Genomic DNA, 18,938 nt, shown 5'->3' on the forward strand with positions numbered 1-18,938 from the left:
TAAGACCATGGGGAAAGGGACAGGGAAAAAATAGTTTCAAACAGAGGGAGGCAAACCATAAGAGACTCTTAAATACCAAGAGGAAACAGGGTTGATTGGAGGTGGAGGGGAAAATGGGTGCTGGGCATTGAGGAGGGCACTTGTTGGGATGAGCACTGGGTATTGTATGTACACAATGAATCATGGGAATCTACCCCCAAAACCAAGAGCACACTTTACACACTGTGTGTTAGCCAACTTGACAATAAATTATATTAAGAAAAAAAAAAAAACTTGGTATATGCCAGTTAAGTCGAGGATCACTCACGGTGAATCATAAATAGCCTTATTGTTTGTAAATTATAAATTCTGGTTTTCTGTGTGATCTTTCATACAGGAAACTGTGGGGTTTGGTTTTGTCATTGAAAAGGGAGTAGACTCTTGGTTTGAATGTGAATGACTCAAAGTGCAACAGCTCTGGGGATCTTGACACTAGAGGAAGAGCAGGGAAAAAAAGCCTTCACATACCTTAAAATGAATTACTGGTTAACTACTATTAATATGCCACGGGCCCAGAGACCAGCATATAACACTGCAGGATCGATACGGGTATTTATCATGTGTGGGTATTGATCCTTCATGAAGGAGTGAATCATATTTCACGCTGCATATGTTAGTGGGAAAAAAAAGTAGCAGAGGGATTGGGAAGCCTTATCCCAGAACTGGATGTGCGGAAGGTAAACGTATAGAGCCACAAATAGGAGTTTTGGAATAAGAGGGATCAGGTCAATGGGCAATACCTCTGTATAGATGTCTTTGCTCAGACAAATGCTGTTGGTCGTTTTTTCCAGATACGGACATACTCTTAGTTGTTGAATTGAGTCCTGCTGCCCTTTTTTTCCTTCTAGCACAAATTAATGCTAACCCAGTCATAAGTACCAGCACTTAGAACGTCTGGCTTCATTCTTCCATTGGCGTCTTGACGGAGGACCTACAGCTTGATAATTCTTACATGGTACTGCTGGTTAAAAAAGCGACCACACCCTCAGGACGCCTGGCTGGCTCAGTCCAAAGAGCATGTGACTCTTGGTCTCGCGATTGTGAGTTCGAGCCCCACACTGGGTGTAGAGATTACTTAAATAAAACTTTAAAAATGCACATTAAAAAAAGAAAGAAAGCTACCACATTCTCTTGAGAAAGCCTGTTCTGTTGTGCTTTCTATACTAATACCATCACGAAGTCATCTGGGCCAGTGTTTAGCCTACAAAAATAAACGATGAGATCCAGCTCCAGAATTTTCAGCAAACTCATTAAGATGTTTCCGCCGTCTTTGTGCTTCGTCATGTTGGCCGTGCAGTTAAAATGTCCCTGTCACAGTGTGTGTCAGGCGTGGGGGGAGCAGGAGGAATTCATGCGGGCAGCTCAGGTTTGTAGAACCAGCTGTCAGTATTTGCTTTTTTTTTTTTTTTTACCCTGTGACTCAGACAAGGGTTAAGAGTAGCCCAGTAAGAGTTTGGTGCATGGGAAATGGCTTCTTGAATTTATACCTACATATTCATTTCAAGTTTTGTATGGTTAGGTGATCTGTTTTGTGGCTTATGGGTTGTAAATCTTACCTTCGGGTTTATTGCCAATCAGTGACACTTTGCCTGACTTCCCAGCTTTGGTGACGTCCCAGCGTTCAAGGGAATGTCTCTAGTTACTCTTTGGGAACTCTGCTGTAGCAGAGGTCAGAGAAGGGGCACGTACGGCTTCTGTTCTCACTCTCCCTCAGCCTGGGTGAGAGCTGTGTGCCTTTCCAGGCTGGAGTGTCGCATGGTCACTCAGCAATTCACCAAGTGTCTGATAAGGGAGCTCGGTGGCTTCCCGGCGTCCTGGGTGACAGGTATCAGCAGTGTAACTTTGTCGTTTGGAGGGAATGCCCGGAACAAGACATGCCAGTGATTTTCATGCATTTTTTTCCCCCATTATTACAACCTCCCTAGATACGCTCATAATTACATCTTCAGGCCTGGAGTATGTAAAGAGCCTAGTATAGGGGTGCCGGGTTGGTTCAGTCGGTTAAGCGTCCGACTGTGTTTCAGCTCTGGTCATGGTCTTGCAGTTTGGTGGGTTCAAGCCCCGTGTCAGGCTCTCCACTGACAGCACGGAGACTACTTGGGATTCTTTTCTTTCCTTCTCTCTCTGCCCCTCCTCTCTCTCTCTCTCTCTCTCTCAAAATAAATAAAAAAATTTAAAAAGAAACTAACGAGCCTAGTGTATACTAGCCTATAGACCATATATACATATATGGAATAGACTATTCTAGAGTAGTCTATACTCCTTCCTCCTTAGTCTCTTAGATCTGTCCCTGGTGCTTGGATCAATTCTCCTAAAACATTTTTATTGTTACTTGCTTCCTCTGAAAACCTTCATTGACTCCCTGTAGCTTGAGGAGAAACCCGAAGTCCTTGACTGGCCTCCCCATTCGAGGCCTTCCACAATTTTAACCAAGGTCGCTTCCCATTCTCATTACCTGTGGGCCCTTTACATGAACTGTGTACTGTGGCCAGGCCAATCTGGTCACTGTCCCTGCCACAGGACTTGTGTTTCTCCTCCTTCATGATCCTGTTGGTATCATTCTCTTTTGAGTGTGTCCGCACACCATCATCTCTAAATCCCCTCCACCCTGGCTCCCATCTCCACTGCTTTTGTTGATGGTGACATCTACCTATACTGTCACTGTGGCAATGAGATGATTGCTTTGTAAGTGTCTCAGCTATGCTGACAGCTCAGAGCCTGGAGCTTGCTTTGGATTCTGTCTCCCTCTCTCCCTGCCCCTCTCCTGTTCATGCTCGCTTGCTCTCTCTCTCTTTCTCTCTCTCTCAAAAATAAACATTTTTTTAAAATTTTAAAGAGAAGAAACGAAACATTTTGAATATTTCTTTGTGCGTTTTACATCTAAAGCAAAGCTTTGGACATAGTTGTTCTAGGATAACCAACGGCTGAGCCAAATACAAATACAAAAATACAACTTGAGATCAAGAATAAATGATTCTTACTATGAAAAATTATATGCCAACAAACTGGACAACCTGGAAGAAATGGACAAATTCCTAAGCACCCACCCACTTCCAAAACCCAAACAGGAAGAAATAGAAAACTTGAACAGACCCATAACCAGCGAAGAAATTGAATCAGTTATCAAAAATCTCCCAACAAATAAGAGTCCAGGACCAGATGGCTTCCCAGGGGAATTCTACCAGACATTTAAAGCAGAGATAATACCTATCCTTCTCAAGCTTTTCCAGAAGTTAGAAAGGGAAGGAAAACTTCCAGACTCCTTCTATGAAGCCAGCATTCCTTTGGTTCCCAAACCAGACAGAGACCCAGCAAAAAAAGAGAACTACAGACCAATATCCCCGATGAATATGGATGCAAAAATTCTCAACAAGATACTAGCAAATCAAATTCAACAGCATATGAAAAGAATTATTCACCATGATCAACTGGGATTCATTCCTGGGCTTCAGGACTGGTTCAACATTCGCAAATCAATCAATGTGATACATGACATTAACAAAAGAAAGGATAAGAACCATATGATCCTGTCAATCGATGCAGAAAAAGCATTGGACAAAATTCAGCATCCTTTCTTAATAAAAACGCTTAAGAAAGTCGGGATAGAAGGAACACACTTAAACATCATAAAAGCCATTTATGAAAAGCCCACAGCTAATATCATCCTCAATGGGGAAAAAGTGAGAGCTTTCTCCCTGAGATCAGGAACACGACAGGGATGTCCACTCTCACTGCTGTTGTTTAACATAGTGTTGGAAGTTCTAGCACCAGCAATCAGGCAACAGAAGGAAATCAAAGGCATCAATATTGGCAAAGATGAAGTCAAGCTTTCACTTTTTGCAGATGACATGATATTTTACATGGAAAATCCGATAGACTCCACCAAAAGTCTGCTAGAACTGATACAGGAATTCAGCAAAGTTGCAGGATGCAAAATCAATGTACAGAAATCAGTTGCATTCTTATACACTAATAATGAAGCAACAGAAAGACAAATAAAGAAACTGATCCCATTCACAATTGCACCAAGAAGCCTAAAATACCTAGGGATAAATCTAACCAAAGATGTACAAGATCTGTATGCTGAAAACTATAGAAAGCTTATGAAGGAAATTTAAGAAGATATAAAGAAATGGAAAAACATTCCATGCTCATGCGTTGGAAGAATAAATATTGTTAAAATGTCAATACTACCCAAAGCTATCTACACATTCAATACAATCCCAATCAGAATTGCACCAGCATTCTTCTTGAAGCTAGAATGAGCAATCCTAAAATTTGTATGGAACCACAAAAGACCCCGAACAGTCAAAGTAATTTTGAAGAAGACCAAAGCGGGAGGCATCACAATCCCAGACTTTAGCCTCTACTACAAAGCTGTAATCATCAAGACAGCATGGTATTGGCACAAAAACAGACACATAGACCAATGGAATAGAACAGACCCACAAAAGTATGGCCAACTAATCTTTGACAAAGCAGGAAAGAACATCCAATGGAAAAAAGACAGTCTCTTTAACAAATGGTGCTGGGAGAACTGGACAGCAACATGCAGAAGATTGAAACTAGACCACTTTCTTACACCATACACAAAAATAAACTCAAAGTGGATAAAGGACCTGAATGTGAGACAGGAAACCATCAAAACCCTAGAGGAGAAAGCAGTAAAAAAACCTCTCTGACCTCAGCCGCAGCAATTTCTTACTCAACACATCTCCAAAGGCAAGGGAATTAAAAGCAAAAATGAACTATTGGGATCTCATCAAGATAAAAAGCTTCTGCACTGCAAAGGAAACAATCAACAATACTAAAAGGCAACCGACAGAATGGGAAAAGATATTTGCAAATGACTTATTGGACAAAGGGCTAGTATCCAAAATCTATAAAGAACTCACCAAACTCCACAGCCAAAAAACAAATAATCCCATGAAGAAATGGGCAGAAGACATGAATAGACACTTCTCTAAAGAAGACATCCAGGGGCACCTGGGTGGCGCAGTCGGTTAAGCGTCCGACTTCAGCCAGGTCACGATCTCGCGGTCCGTGAGTTCGAGCCCCGCGTCAGGCTCTGGGCTGATGGCTCGGAGCCTGGAGCCTGTTTCCGATTCTGTGTCTCCCTCTCTCTCTGCCCCTCCCCCGTTCATGCTCTGTCTCTCTCTGTCCCAAAAATAAATAAAAAACGTTGGAAAAAAAAATTAAAAAAAAGAAGACATCCAGATGGCCAACAGGCACATGAAAAGATGCTCACCGTCACTCCTCATCAGGGAAATAGAAATGAAAACCACACTGAGATATCACCTCACGCCAGTCAGAGTAGCAAAAATGAACACATCAGGAGACTGTAGATGCTGGAGAGGATGTGGAAAAATGGGAACCCTCTTGCACTGTTGGTGGGAATGCAAACTGGTGCAGCCGCTCTGGAAAACAGTGTGGAGGTTCCTCAAAAAATTAAAAACAGATCTACCCTATGACCCAGCAATAGTGCTGCTAGGAATCTACCCAAGGGATACAGGAGTGTTGATGCATAGAGGCACTTGTACCCCAATGTTTCTAGCAACACTCTCAACAATAGCCAAATTATGGAAAGAGCCTAATTGTCCATCAACTGATGAATGGATAAAGAAATTGTGGTTCATATACACAATGGAGTACTACGTGGCAATGAGAAAGAATGAAATATGGCCCTTTGTAGCAACGTGAATGGAACTGGAGAGTGTGAGGCTAAGTGAAATAAGTCATACAGAGAAAGACTGATACCATATGTTTTCACACTTACGTGGATCCTGAGAAAGTTTAACAGAAGACCATGGGGGTGGGGAAGGAAAAAAAAAAGAGGTTAGAGAGGGAGGGAGCCAAAACATAAGAGACTCTTAAAAACTGAGAACAAACTGAGGGTTGATGGGGGGTGGGAGGGAGGGGAGGGTGGGTGATGGGCATTGAGGAGGGCACCTTTTGGGATGAGCACTGGGTGTTGTATGGAAACCAATTTGACAATAAATTTCATATTAAAAAAAAAGAATAAATGTTTTTTGCATTACCCGCTCCTCTTGGTTTTCCAGAAGCCCTGTGTGGAATATTTCAGTTTTTTGAAGGGAAAAAGCACTTAAATAAATTAAACTTTTATGGTTAGAATAAATGAAGAAAGCCTGGGTGTGGCCCGTGAGCATCCAAACTGTTAGGCAGCAGTATGCACACCACTTGTGATCCGAGCTCTGCCGTGATTTTGGAGGAGGTGGTATTTATCTGCATGCTCTTGTGGGATAGCCAGGCAGGAGTGTCACAGCAGTGCGGTCAGGGGTCACGTTTTTGGGGATAGTTTCTGAAGCACTTGTTTGTAATCTTCCAAGTAGACCAGTGAGTTTCGATCTGTGAGTGCATCAGAGCCTTCTGAGGACTTTGTTAAACTCAGGACTGCTGGGCCCACCCACCCCTCAGAGTTTCTGACTCAGTGGGTGTGGTGGGGTCCAAGAGGGTGCGCTTTTGCAAGTTCCCGAGGGGGCTGATGCTGCCCATTCAAGGGCCACACTGCGAACTCCACTGGATGAGACACCTGTCAACTGATGGATGCTTATTTCGACCTCGGGAAATTTCCACGTTATCAGTGGCATGCACGTAGAGGCTGGGGCTCATAAACCTGTTTTGAACATGGACCAAGAGTTTTGATGTGAACTTTAAAATACAATTTGAGGTTTACAAAATACAGGGTGTGGCAGTTCCACAGGTCCCTAGAGCTTTTTAAAATGTTTCTTTTCAAGAGTGCTTAAACATCTTAGGATTGTAAAAACCTTAGGCACCTACTCTTAGAAAGCTCAAAGAGTTTTTATTATTTAAATACTGGTAGGAAATGAAACTTTTCCAGTGTGTTTCTTAATTTATTTTTCAAGGTCAATATAATCTGAAAGAGGAAGTAAAATACCAGGTAAGTGGGAAAGTGATGGCCTCAGTAGCTGATTGATTATACTCAGCTGTAGCAAAACCAGTCCTCGCTCTGACCTGACCTAGAGGCTCCCTTGTGTAGTTTGTTGAAGCCATCCTCTTGTTATCTTGAGAATTATTACTGACATCATATTGCTGGATAAAACGGAGGCCTGATAAAAGGTCCTGAGTAGGGGTGTGATTCGGAAATTCACGAACCTGTGTCCTAATCTGAGAATCCTGGTGTCCTTGGGTTTCTTCCCCTTCTTCTTCTTCTTGTTTTTAATTTATTTGAGAGAGAGAGAGTGCAAACAGGGAGAGGGGCAGAGAGAGAGAGAGAGAGAGAGAGAGAGAGAGAGAGAGAGAGAGAGAATCGTAAGCAGCCTCCATGCCTAGTGTGAAGCCCGACACCAGGCTCGATCCCACAACCCTGGGATCATGACCTGAGGGGAAATCAGGAGTCAGGTGTTCAACTGACTGGAGCCACCCAGCTGCCTCCCTTGGCCTTCTATTTAATTCTTTACCTACTAATGTATATATTTTTTAATTGAGGACCTTGCTTTTGAAGGGCAGGTCCGAAGGAGTATCTGTTTCTTCCCGCTGCAAGGACAGAGCGAAGCATCGGAAATGCCTTCCTCAATGTCTGTGAGATTACACGTGGATGTCCCACCAATGCTTGTGACTGAGTGGTGAAGCCTGTGTCATTCATTCCTTCCCTGATTTAGACACCCGTAGAATTCGTCATTTTCACAAAATTTGTATTGCTTAAGTAATGAGGAAAACAGTGAAGAGACAACATTAAACACAAAAGAATTCGCCACTGGAAACCACCTCTTATGCGCGAAATTGGTGTTTAAAATAAGAAAAAGCTGGGGAGTTCAAGAGGAGAGGAGGGCAGGTGCCTTCTCCACATGCGGTGTGGAGTAATGGAACTGGAATGAATGTCTCATCTCATTAGCTGGGAAGAGGAGAGAAGGAAGGAAAGAAATATAATGAAATAGTGGCTTGACAACGTTGGGAGGGCACTAAGGTGGCTGGATTAGGTATCCTTTCAGAGAAAGGACACTTTAGCACTGACTTTAAGGTGGGGCTGTGAAAATCCCTTCCACAGCGTGCCGCCTGCATATCTTCTCTTTTCCTTCCATATTCGGCCAGTGGACACATGGAGCACCTGCTCTGGGCCACGTGTTGACTCTGCGGGGAATTTCCGTCGACCAGCTTCTTCCCACCTATGCGTGCGCCACCCTTGTCTGTGGGTTAAAAATGAAATGACGCTTTCTTCCTCCGGGGAGCTTCTGTTTCTTCCTCACGTTTATTTTGAGGCCTGGCTACTTGGAAAACCGGGACTCGTCGATCTGTTCGGGCACATAATTGACCACCGCGTGTCCCGTGGTGTGCTAGGTTCGGGGATGCACCAGTGAGCCCGGAGCCCCGGTGCCTGCTTTTGCTCCATCTACATTCTGGTGAAGAGAAGGCTCTTGTGCCCAGCTGGTCTGTTTCCGCATTGCTTACTCGCTCCTCCCTCCTGCAAAACCCACAAGGCCCTGAAGACCTAGCCCTCTGTTGGTTTTTTCTAGAACTGATTTGCTTGATCTCTTGGCAGCAGTTGACAAGGCATGCTAGCGCCTCCAAGAGCCACATCAACTTTGGCCTGTGTGATATTGTGTTCTCTCCTTGGCTCTCCCCAGCTCCACTCCTGGCTCCCTTTTCTTCTCCCAGAACTCGCTCTTTGGTAACAACTCCCTCCCCCTCTCCCTGGAGGCTGGTAGAACCACCCCCCCCCCCCCCAGGGCTCCCAGGGCTCCTCCAGCCTCTCCTCTGCCGAGTGCACTTGCCAGTTCCCACTTTCGCTCATTGCCTATAAGTGCCTCCAGCTTGTGGATGCGACAGAACTCATCGCCTCCCTCTCCTACCACACCAGACTCCCCACTCTCCCCCAGGTCAGCCAAGTGCCTCCTCCGGCATTTTCCTTCCCTTCCAGATGGAAGTCCAGCCAGCCCCTCCACTTCTGCTGAGTCCTGCCCCCCTGCCCGTAGCTCAGGCCCCTCGCTGCTTTCACAGACTTGAGGTCTCTCTTCCCTTCGCTTGTCCTAAGCTTGCCATCAGGTTACTCACTCTGGAACTCAGTGCTGACCCTCTGCTCCTGGCCCAGAAATCGTCACATGCTGCAGGGTCTGGAGGGCTGGCTGGAGGCTTCCCCGCCCCTTGCTCCAGCTCTGCCTCCCATTCCCTTTCGGGCACCCAGTTCTTCAGCTTTGCTGCGCTGCCCTGTCCAGCTCTCGCTCACACGCCCTCCTCCCGCTTTCCCGCTCCCATGCCTTTGTCCTCCTTGTCCTTTTCTCAACACTTTCTTTGTTTTTCACCTTTCTCTGCTCCTCCCTTAAACTTCAGCTTGGATGCAGTTTTTTTTCCTGAAGGTCTCTGTGGTCCTTTCTAGGCTCCACCTCCTCTCTCCAGCCTTTGGATTTCCGTAAAAGTCTATGGCTATTCCTGTGTGATAATCCTTGTTGGTATTTGTAATCCCATCACATGTCTTACCCCAGACTGTAGAATCCCTGGGCAGCGGCATCCTGACACCTTGCAGCCATCTCAGGCTCCTGGACCACCTCTTAGAACATGGCGTGATGGATGTCCATGGGAGAGAGGATTTAGGAGTCTGCTTGTTTACGAATTGACACAGTTTAAAATCTAGACACGGGATTGACAAAACTACAGCCTTTAGGCTGCTTCGGCCCACTGCTTGGCTTTGTGAATAAAGTTTTATTGTAACATGACCACTTAGCAATCTGGGCATTCTGCAGTTGAATGGCCTGAAATCGTTACTAACCTTTTACAGAAGAAGTTTGTCTACCCCTGTTCTATACCATTGTCCAGACTTGTGAAGAGTCCAGTATCAGGTGTGGGAGGAAATTAAAGAAATAATGTGTGCTTAAACTCAGCCTTTTGCTTTGGCTCTTTGATGTATCTATGTGGCTACCATAGTTTGAGCATTGGGATTTTATTACTTTGTTGAAAGTGAAGTACAGGGGCTCCTGGGTGGCGCAGTCGGTTAAGCGTCCGACTTCAGCCAGGTCGCGATCTCGCGGTCTGTGAGTTCGAGCCCCGCATCAGGCTCTGGGCTGATGGCTCGGAGCCTGGAGCCTGTTTCCGATTCTGTGTCTCCCTCTCTCTGCCCCTCCCCCATTCATGCTCTGTCTTTCTCTGTCCCCAAAATAAATAAACGTTGAAAAAAAAATTTATAAAAAAAAAAAAGAAAGTGAAGTACAATTCATTTTGTTGTAAAAATGATGCCGACGGCCAAGTTAACTAGATTTGATCTCCAATTTCCTAACATTGGGGTAGAATTGTCTGGGTCGAAGTTAGGCCTGCCCAGGCTTTATGTCACTAAAATGTTTTTGGTATTCTCAGTGAAAATAAGTCATCTGCAGGGGTCTGCCAGCTGTGTCCCCAGTTTTGCCAGCCTTAGAGACGTGTCCCTTATTTTGGCTGGGGGAGGAAGCAGCGTGTTCCAGAGCCTTGCTCTGTAGCTTTGCAGATGAGGAAGGCCGTACGTTGCCAGGGTTGAGAGGTAGAGTTTTGTGCACCCCCATGTGAATACCGTGTGGTCTTTTCCTTTCCAGAGGGACGCATGGTCATCCAGGATATTCCTGCCGTCACCAGCAGAGGGCACATGGAGAACACACCTGATCTGGTTTCTGACTCCACCTACTACAGCAGCTTTTACCAGCCTTCTCTGTTCCCTTACTACAACAATCTGTACAACTACCCGCAGTACTCCATGGCCTTGGCCGCGGATTCCTCTTCCGGGGACGTGGGAAACCCCCTCGGGGGGTCCCCTGTGAAGAACAGCCTGCGGAGCCTCCCGGCACCCTACGTGCCCAGTCAGCCGGGAAACCAGTGGCAGGTAAGACGTGGCCCAGAGTGACTGGATCTGTCAAGAACACACACACGCACACACAACGACCAGCTCAGCATACATGTGTGCACGTTATGCCAGAGGTGTTAAAAAAAAAAAGTTCCCTCTCCCGGGTCGGCTGCGGGAATTGTAACGTGTAAAGGGATCACACTTGTGTGTGTTTGCACTTCTCTCATTTTGCACTATCATTTTGCATAAATACCCAGTTGGCCGGAGGCAGATTCACGAGGGGCTCACTGTGTGAGGTCTCACCTCCTCCTGTAGCCTCATCCCCACTTTCTTTGAGCAGCTTAGAAAATGCTGGGTGCGGCCTTCTGGTGGCCGTAATCTTAGTGATGAATTTGCACCCTGGAAGGGACGAGTGGTTATCACCTGTGTGCTCACGTGGAAGCAAGGTAAGAAAAGGAATTAGGTCCCTGTCGTTCTGGGCCAAATTGGGTGCTTTTTTTTAGCTGGGAATGAAGGTCATCTTTCATATGCTTAAGTGTGCGATCAAGAGCTTGTAGATTAACACGGGGGTAAAACAAAGCATTTTGCATTGTCAGGAAGGAGTGTTTTTCTAGAGCTGTTCTGCTTCCTCAGCTGTAACCGTTTCCTCGGATTTCAAGGCACTGAAAACGTCCACGAGCTGGGTTACCACGCCGCGGGGAGTGTGGCCGCATGAGAGCCAGCACTCCCCACCTGCAAGCCTCCAGCAGCCATAGATGTTACAATTCAGGGAGAACGGTTCTTATTTGGGGTACATTTACCTCGCAGGCTTTCTCAACTGGGCTTTGATTCCAACACAATGGGACGTACATATCTGGGAGTTCGGGGCAAAACTTCGACCTTCTTATGCCCATTTTTTAAAAATGTAAGCTGAAATTTTCCTCTGAGCGATTCTATCCCGTTTTGTATTTTTTAGGTGTGAGGAAGTAGTTAATTTTCAAGCTCCCCCGCTTTTTGGATTCTCTCACTCCCCTTAGGGATCAGACTTCTTCAGCCTATTAATACGTCCACCCTAGTCCCCTGGGATACACATTTTTGTAAGTTTGCCACACATTTTATTTTCAGAACCATGCTTGTTAAAAAGAGGGCTTCACAGGGGCGCCTGGGTGGCTCAGTCGGTTGAGCCTCTGACTTCAGCTCAGATCATGATCCCACAGTTCATAGTTCAAGCCCTTTGTCAGGCTCGAACTGACAGCTTAGAGCCTGGAACCTTTTTTGAATTCTATGTCTGCCCCTCCCCTGCTCATGTTCTCTCTCTCTCAAAAATAAATAAGCTTTAAAAAAAAAAAAAAAAAAAGAGGGCTTCACGAATATGGGTGTGAGAATTCGGAGGTAATGTGAGTGTAAAGGAATGCAATGACTTATAGATCTTCAACCTGGACCCCTACAGGCCTTTCAAAGTGCCAACTGGATTTAATTCTTGGGGGCAGGTTTTGGGCTGATTTCCATCAGAAGCTCTCCTCTCTGCAAGGAAGAAGAAGTATCTTGTAGTTCTGAAAACACCAGCGTATCCTGTAGATTCCCACAAGGCAGGGACTACCGCTGGAGCGCCCTGATTTTCTGGCTACTTCTAGGCTTTAAGGATAAAAGTAGGACAGCTCTGTGAACCTGTTGGCCTATGAGAAAAAGGATGAGGGGGGAAAAAAAAACTTAACTGTTTCCTGAGAGAAAGGCAGGCAACTCTTGGTGAGCTTTCCGGTAAAGTCAGACATCTACTTGTCAGAATCCTTGAGCTGGCCTATAAGACAGCAGACCAGCATCACTGCCTGGTCTTGGAGAGATGTCTCAGGTGCTGTGTGTAAGGAGAGAGAGAGTCTCCGGAGGGCAGGTTCCCACACCTGGAGGAAAAATCGTGGCCAGACTTTCTTAGTCCTGGGGGACAGGCAGTTTTGATGCTGTTCATGCTGTCTCTAGCACTGCCACTTACGGAGAGAGGTAGAGACGCCCGCCGAGGCATCGTTTAACATATAGTTTGTCTTCCTGGAAGGCTGAGCTTAAGACCTTTTTTTTCCAGTCGCTGTTGGTAATATATTCTCATGGAACAAATTATTTTGCAGAAATAGGTCCTTCTCTGCTACTGTGGTTGATGCCCCTTCCTCTTAGTTAGAAATGGCACCAGTCGTGACAGCTAGCATTTGCTGAGCGGTGAGTCTTCCTCCAAGGCCCAGGAGGCAGATCGTGTTGCCTGCTTTTTACAGGTGAGGACACTGAGACCCAGAGGGCTGACTTGTCCATGGTCACACAGCCACCACACAAGAGAGCTGGAGTTTGAATGTGGATCTGCCTGGTTCCACGGTGTTTCTCAGCAGCGTTTGGTTATCACTGGGTCGGGCCACGGAAACTGCCATCAATATAAATACCAAGGTCCTCTCTAGTTCTTCAGGGCTTAGAATTCCTACCTAAGCGCTTTGCTTTACATTGAGGGTCTTCTTAGAATCGTCTTCCGGTTTTCTTTCCTCCCTTGTGGAGGCTGGAAATATGCAGAAACTTCTGGAACAGTGCTGACGTGTGGTTACTTCGGATGGCCGAGAATGGGGCCTCTGAAGCTTTCCTGAAATATGCCGTCTCGGCAATAGCATTTAAAATATGCTGAATTCCCTGCTATCTGAAAGTTGCTTTTGGAATCTGCCTGCAAATCTCCTGTGAATGTGCTTCTCGGGAAAGCATATCTAGACACACCTGCACTGTTCGTGTAACCTGGAAAATGATCCTAACAGTTGAGATGAGGGGCTTGACCACATGGCGTCTCCATCCCTCCTCAGTCTGATGCTGTGTGAGTCTATGGATTAACCTCGTAACCAGATACAAACACAAGCTGGACTTACAGCCCTGTTGTTATTCCCACAACAATTAGTTCTCTTGGAAATAAACTCCTAAGTGCAACACCCAATGTAGGTATATAAGCCATCACTTTGCAGAATGGCAGGTGACCATCAGTCTAGTGGCGATCAGAGCTGCAGTGGGTCTTAGGAAGCTCCAGTTCACCCCATCCTGGTGCAGGGAGAACGGAGGTCTGAAGCTGAAGGGGTTTACTCCGCACCCACAAATAGTTGATGGCAGAGCCTGGACTAGAAACCAGGTCTGTTGGTTTAGGAGAACACTGGAAGATCCATATTCACTTCTGACTTGGCATTTAAATGTTTGTGAAGCCTGGGGCAAAACACAAAATTGTCTTTGCGTCTCCCTGTTTTGGTCTGTAAAGTGGGCACGGTACCACCTTCAGAGAATTGTTGCCTGCATACGTCTGGCAGTGTAACAGCTGGAGTGAGGTGATTAGTGCCTGTAGACGTTTCTGGGCACACCAGCAAGTGCTATGCCCATGTTGACTGCGGTTATTTCTTTTCACTAATCATCATTTTTTAGATCTATCTAATTTTCAGCCTTCTGCTACTATGTATTTTAGTTAGCGATCTCAGATCCCCTTTGTGACAAGATAGGGTATATGTAGGGCGCATTTTAGTATTAAAAGACTGTGACATGTGAGTATGGACCAAGTATGAATGTACGTGGAATAATTTTTTCAGGGTTGGGGAAAAACGTGTTCTGCTCAGCAGATGGAAAACCAGAAGCACAGACAGAAATCATAATGGTGCAACACATGTTTATGATGTGTGTGTTATGAAGTATTAGTTTAAATGGTGAATGCCTACACATAATACTTATAACTAGTAAGCGCTATTGCTCTTAATAAGGAACAAAACGGCTCACTTTTTTTTAAACATTTTTTTTTAACGTTTATTTTTGTGAGAGACAGAGTATGAGTGGGGGAAGGGCAGAGAGAGAGAAGGAGACACAGAATCCGAAGCAGGCTTCAGGCTCCGAGCTGTCAGCACAGAGCCTGACACAGGACTCAAGCTCATGGACCGTGAGATCATGACCTGAGCTGAAGTCAGAGCCTTAACCTATTGAGCCACCCAGGTACCCCTAGAGGGCTCACTTTTTAACCACGTTGTTAGGGCAGAAGCGTCGGGAACAGCCATCTGGGCCCCAGCCCCGCTGTTTTGGGAGGGTGCTCTGGTTCTGCTCTTGTGCTCCCTCCTGCTGGAAGCTTCCTGGGGGAGGATGGCATGGGGGTGCCCCCTTGATTGTGACCCTGCTTTTCATCTCCTTTGTGGAAGGTGTGCCGACTGTGCTAGTCCCTCCTGACTGCCTCCTCCCTTGGTCTGACCCTGGCACATCTCCTCCAGAGACTGTCTTGACTTCCTTCCTCACTCCTCACTGGATCAAGTCCCCATTCTGTTAGTTCTCCCCCTCCCCTTACTGCGGAGTATATCCATATGTGGGGGGTGGGGGTGGGGGTGGGGGAACAGCGGGAATGTTCGACACATTCCTAGGAAAACTGATGGAAGTGGGGATAATCCTAATTTTTTTTTTTTTAAATTTTTTTTTTTTTTTCAACGTTAATTTATTTTTGGGACAGAGAGAGACAGAGCATGAACGGGGGAGGGGCAGAGCGAGAGGGAGACACAGAATCGGAAACAGGCTCCAGGCTCCGAGCCATCAGGCCAGAGCCTGACGCGGGGCTCAAACTCACGGACCGCGAGATCGTGACCTGGCTGAAGTCGGACGCTTAACCGACTGCGCCACCCAGGCGCCCCGATAATCCTAATTTTTTAAAGGTAATAGGGAGGGTATTGAATTATTTGCCAGAAAGTAGCCATTGAATTTATTGTAAAGATGAGACTTCCGGTAAGTGTCCCTATAAAATCAAGCAAGCCACAAATAATTATACAGAGCACCTACTAAGTGCGAAATCTATTAAAGGAAATAGAACAGCGTGCTGGGTCCGCATCCCAGAAGCTCGGGACTCCTTCGTGTTAATGCCCTGCATGCGGAGAACTGCTTTAATCGCTTTTGGTCTGCCTCCAGCCTCTGGAGATTTGTGGCCCAATCATAGATTCCTGTCCTGTTGTGAAACAGGAATAACATTTGTGACACTGGAAGAGACTCACGATGAATGGCTGGTTCCACTGACCAGCAGCTCAATTTCACTTCTGCATTTAATTGCCTGCAAAAGCTGTTTATTGCCTTGTGCACTCCTCCACGGCAACATTATCTCTTAAATAAACATGTTGTACCAGGTTGACAAGGGAGAGGTGCATATCAAGGGAGCAGAAATAAATACGGGAGGACTCGAAGCTGTACCTGGGATCTCCTTTCAGCCCCTCTGGCTGGCAACCTCTCGATCGCCTTTCAGAAGCTGGTGCCTCCAGATGTGTAGACTCCCGTGCTGCTCACAGTTCAGGGGTGGTCAAAATGACAACATAGGTGATTTCGTTCCTTCTGGTGGTGATTTTGGGCTCAGTCTGAGGTGTCTTGTTTTAGGGTTGCCCACTTACGATTACGCGCCTAGTGGGATGCATTTGTTTTTTAAATAAACACTCACGGGCATTCTGCTATGTGTTAGGGACCTACCACTGAACCAGCAGACAAAAATGGGAAAAGCAGGTCTTGGGGGAAGGCTGCTGTTACCACCTGGAAAGTGAGGCAGAAAGTTGGGGATCATTTCCGTAACCCTGGATTTGAAACTGAGCTCCAGGCAGGAAGGAAACCAGATCCTGGGATCTGGACTTGGGAGTACAGAGAAGGCGCCCCCTTGTGAGCGTTCCTGGGATGGCGCTGTAGTACCTTTGATTGGCTGGGGCCAAAGCATCAGGCAGGGTCTTACAAAAGCCCCTGCCAGTTCAAGCCACCATATAATATTCTCTGTCCCACAGCGAGCAGCCTGATGGGGCCCCTGTTTCCACACTGCTTCCTCTTTTCATTAGCGTTGCTCAGCATGAGAACAACCTGTTAGCCAAAAGGTTGAGGGGAAGTGACTTCTGGAGCGTGTGCTGTGTGGGGGACAGCAACCCTGGAGGGTCCTGGAGGGGCTGCAGGTGGCTCAGACCTGGCTCTTGTTCCCAGGGAGACGATTATAAGTCATAGTCATTATTTCAAGATATTCCTAAATTTAAAAAACATATCAGAGAGAAGGCAGTAGAATGCAAAATCCATTTCAGTTTTTTTTTTAAGTGTATTTATTTATTTTGAGAGAGAGAGGGAAGGAGGGGCAAAGAGAGAGGAAGAGAGAGAATCCCAAGCATGCTCTGTGCTGTCAGCACAGAGCCTGACGCAGGACTCAAACTCCCGAACCGTGAGACCATGACCTTAACTGAAATCAAGAGTCTGACGCTTAACCGATTGAGCCACCCAGGCACCACCATTTCGGTTTTTAAGATGAAGCAGACTTCAGATAAGTTTCTGGGTTTGCCTCGACCACCAAGCTGTACTGTGACAGGACCCCAGGATGACGTGCATCAGGGCACCTCAGATTCCTGGATAGTTGTGAGCTGCGAAAGTTGAAGTGATTGAGGAACACAGCTGGTTATAGGAGAGCCAGACCCCAGCTGGGCTGTCTGCCTTTGCTCACGTGCTCTCTGTACAGAGCCTTGTGATCAAGGCTGTCTGCTCCAAACTGTCATCCAAACGTGCCAGCAGGTTAATCTCGCCTAGGCTTCCCTGTTGCGAGCAAGCTGGTTATTGGCCGCTGTCTGTTGGTGGATGGACACTAACTGCCTTTTTTCTCTGGAAAGAAAAATTGACAAAGTTTGCAAGCAGACACAAGAGAGTCTATAAGAACAAATATAGTTTAAAATATTTAAAGTAATTTCTTACCTTAGGAAAAGGTAATTAAAATAGATACGGTAATGGCCTTGGCCTGTAAACGCTAACACCCTTTATTAGGTTTCTTAAAGGGGAATTAGAAAGATGTAAGTTTATGTTGACTGAACGTGTTAACGGGTTCAGGGCGCCTGGGCGGCTCAGTCTGTTAAGTCATCCCACTCTTGATTTCAGCTCAGGTTGTGATCTCACGGGTTGTGAGATCGAGCCTTGTGTCGGGCTCTGACCTGACAGCCTGGAGCCTGCTTGGGATTCTCTGTCTCCCTCTCTCTGCCCCTCCCCCACGCATGTGCATGTTTTCTCCCGTGCATGCGTGCATCCTCTCTCAAAATAAGAATAAATAAGTTAAATTAAAACTTAGAAAGTATTACAGGTTCCATTGCTGTGATGGGGTGTACTTATTATGTATCTGGCCACTTTTGTGATCTCTGTAATTCTAATAATTTTCTAGTTGCTTATTTTGGGGTATCTGGGTCGGATACAGGAGAATATTGGTACTGCCGTTTTCCCCTGTATACCTCCACTTCTGATACATGTCGTTGGCGTGATCCTCAGTTTGGATACTAGCCGTGGATGTTGGTGTCCTCTTGTTCCTCATTTTACTGGGAATGTGGCCAGCGGTTCACTGTCATCTGTGCAGGATGTTACCTGTGCTGGTTTTACAGAGGAATGAGGAAAATAAGGACAAGTGAGTTGTTGTTGGTTTTTTTTTAATGCTTATTATTTTGAGAGCGAGAGAGAAAGAGAGACAGAGCATGAGCGGGAAAGGGGGCCAGCGAGAGAGGGAGACACAGAATCCAAAGCAGGCTCCGGGCTCTGAGCTCTTAGCATAGAGCCTGACGGGGGCTCGCACCCACGGACTATGAGATCATGACCTGAGCCAAAGTCAGATTCTTACCAACTGAGCCATACAGGTGCCCCAGGCCAAGTGAGTTTTTCTTAAAGCTCAGCTATTCAATTTAAAAAATTGCTCTTAGGGACACCTGACTGGCTCAGTCAGAAGAGCATGTGACTCTTGATTGCAGGGTTGTGAGTTCAAGTCCCATATTGGGTGTAGAGCTTACTTTAAAAAAATTGTTTTTATTGCGACTGCTCTTCTAACATTTTGTAAAAATAAAATCCTATTAGGCGGCAGGATTTCTTTTTGTGCGAATGCCCTCACTCAGCAGCACTGTCCCTACCCCTCCCCGTCTCTTTCCCTTTTACATCATGCCAGTCTCTGCAGTCCAGACAGAGTCTGGAAACGTCTGTCACTGTGTCACCATGACAACAGCAAAGTTCCCTGGGTCTTCATCTGCTTCGTTTAGCGATTGTGTCGACTTAACGCTCAGCTTGACTCTTTACAGGGAGAGTGCTTTGGTCTTTTTCTTCCTTTTTACAGCAGTCCTGTGAATGCCCAGCATTCTGTGGGACCCCT

The 18,938-nt window shown here is 46.1% G+C and overlaps 1 protein-coding gene across 2 annotated transcripts in view; it reads left to right on the forward strand.

The window, feature by feature from the left end:
* The window catches only part of DMRT1 (doublesex and mab-3 related transcription factor 1), a 111,574-nt gene that overhangs the window by 34,613 nt on the left and 58,023 nt on the right, over window positions 1-18,938 (forward strand). For both annotated transcript variants that reach the window (XM_047828925.1, XM_047828926.1), the window contains exon 3: window positions 10,575-10,858. In XM_047828925.1, the coding sequence (XP_047684881.1) occupies window positions 10,575-10,858 (284 nt within the window). The remainder of the gene's footprint in view (window positions 1-10,574; window positions 10,859-18,938) is intronic.

This window comes from Prionailurus viverrinus, chromosome D4 (genome assembly GCF_022837055.1).
Source record: "Prionailurus viverrinus isolate Anna chromosome D4, UM_Priviv_1.0, whole genome shotgun sequence".
NCBI classification, from domain to species: domain Eukaryota; kingdom Metazoa; phylum Chordata; class Mammalia; order Carnivora; family Felidae; genus Prionailurus; species Prionailurus viverrinus.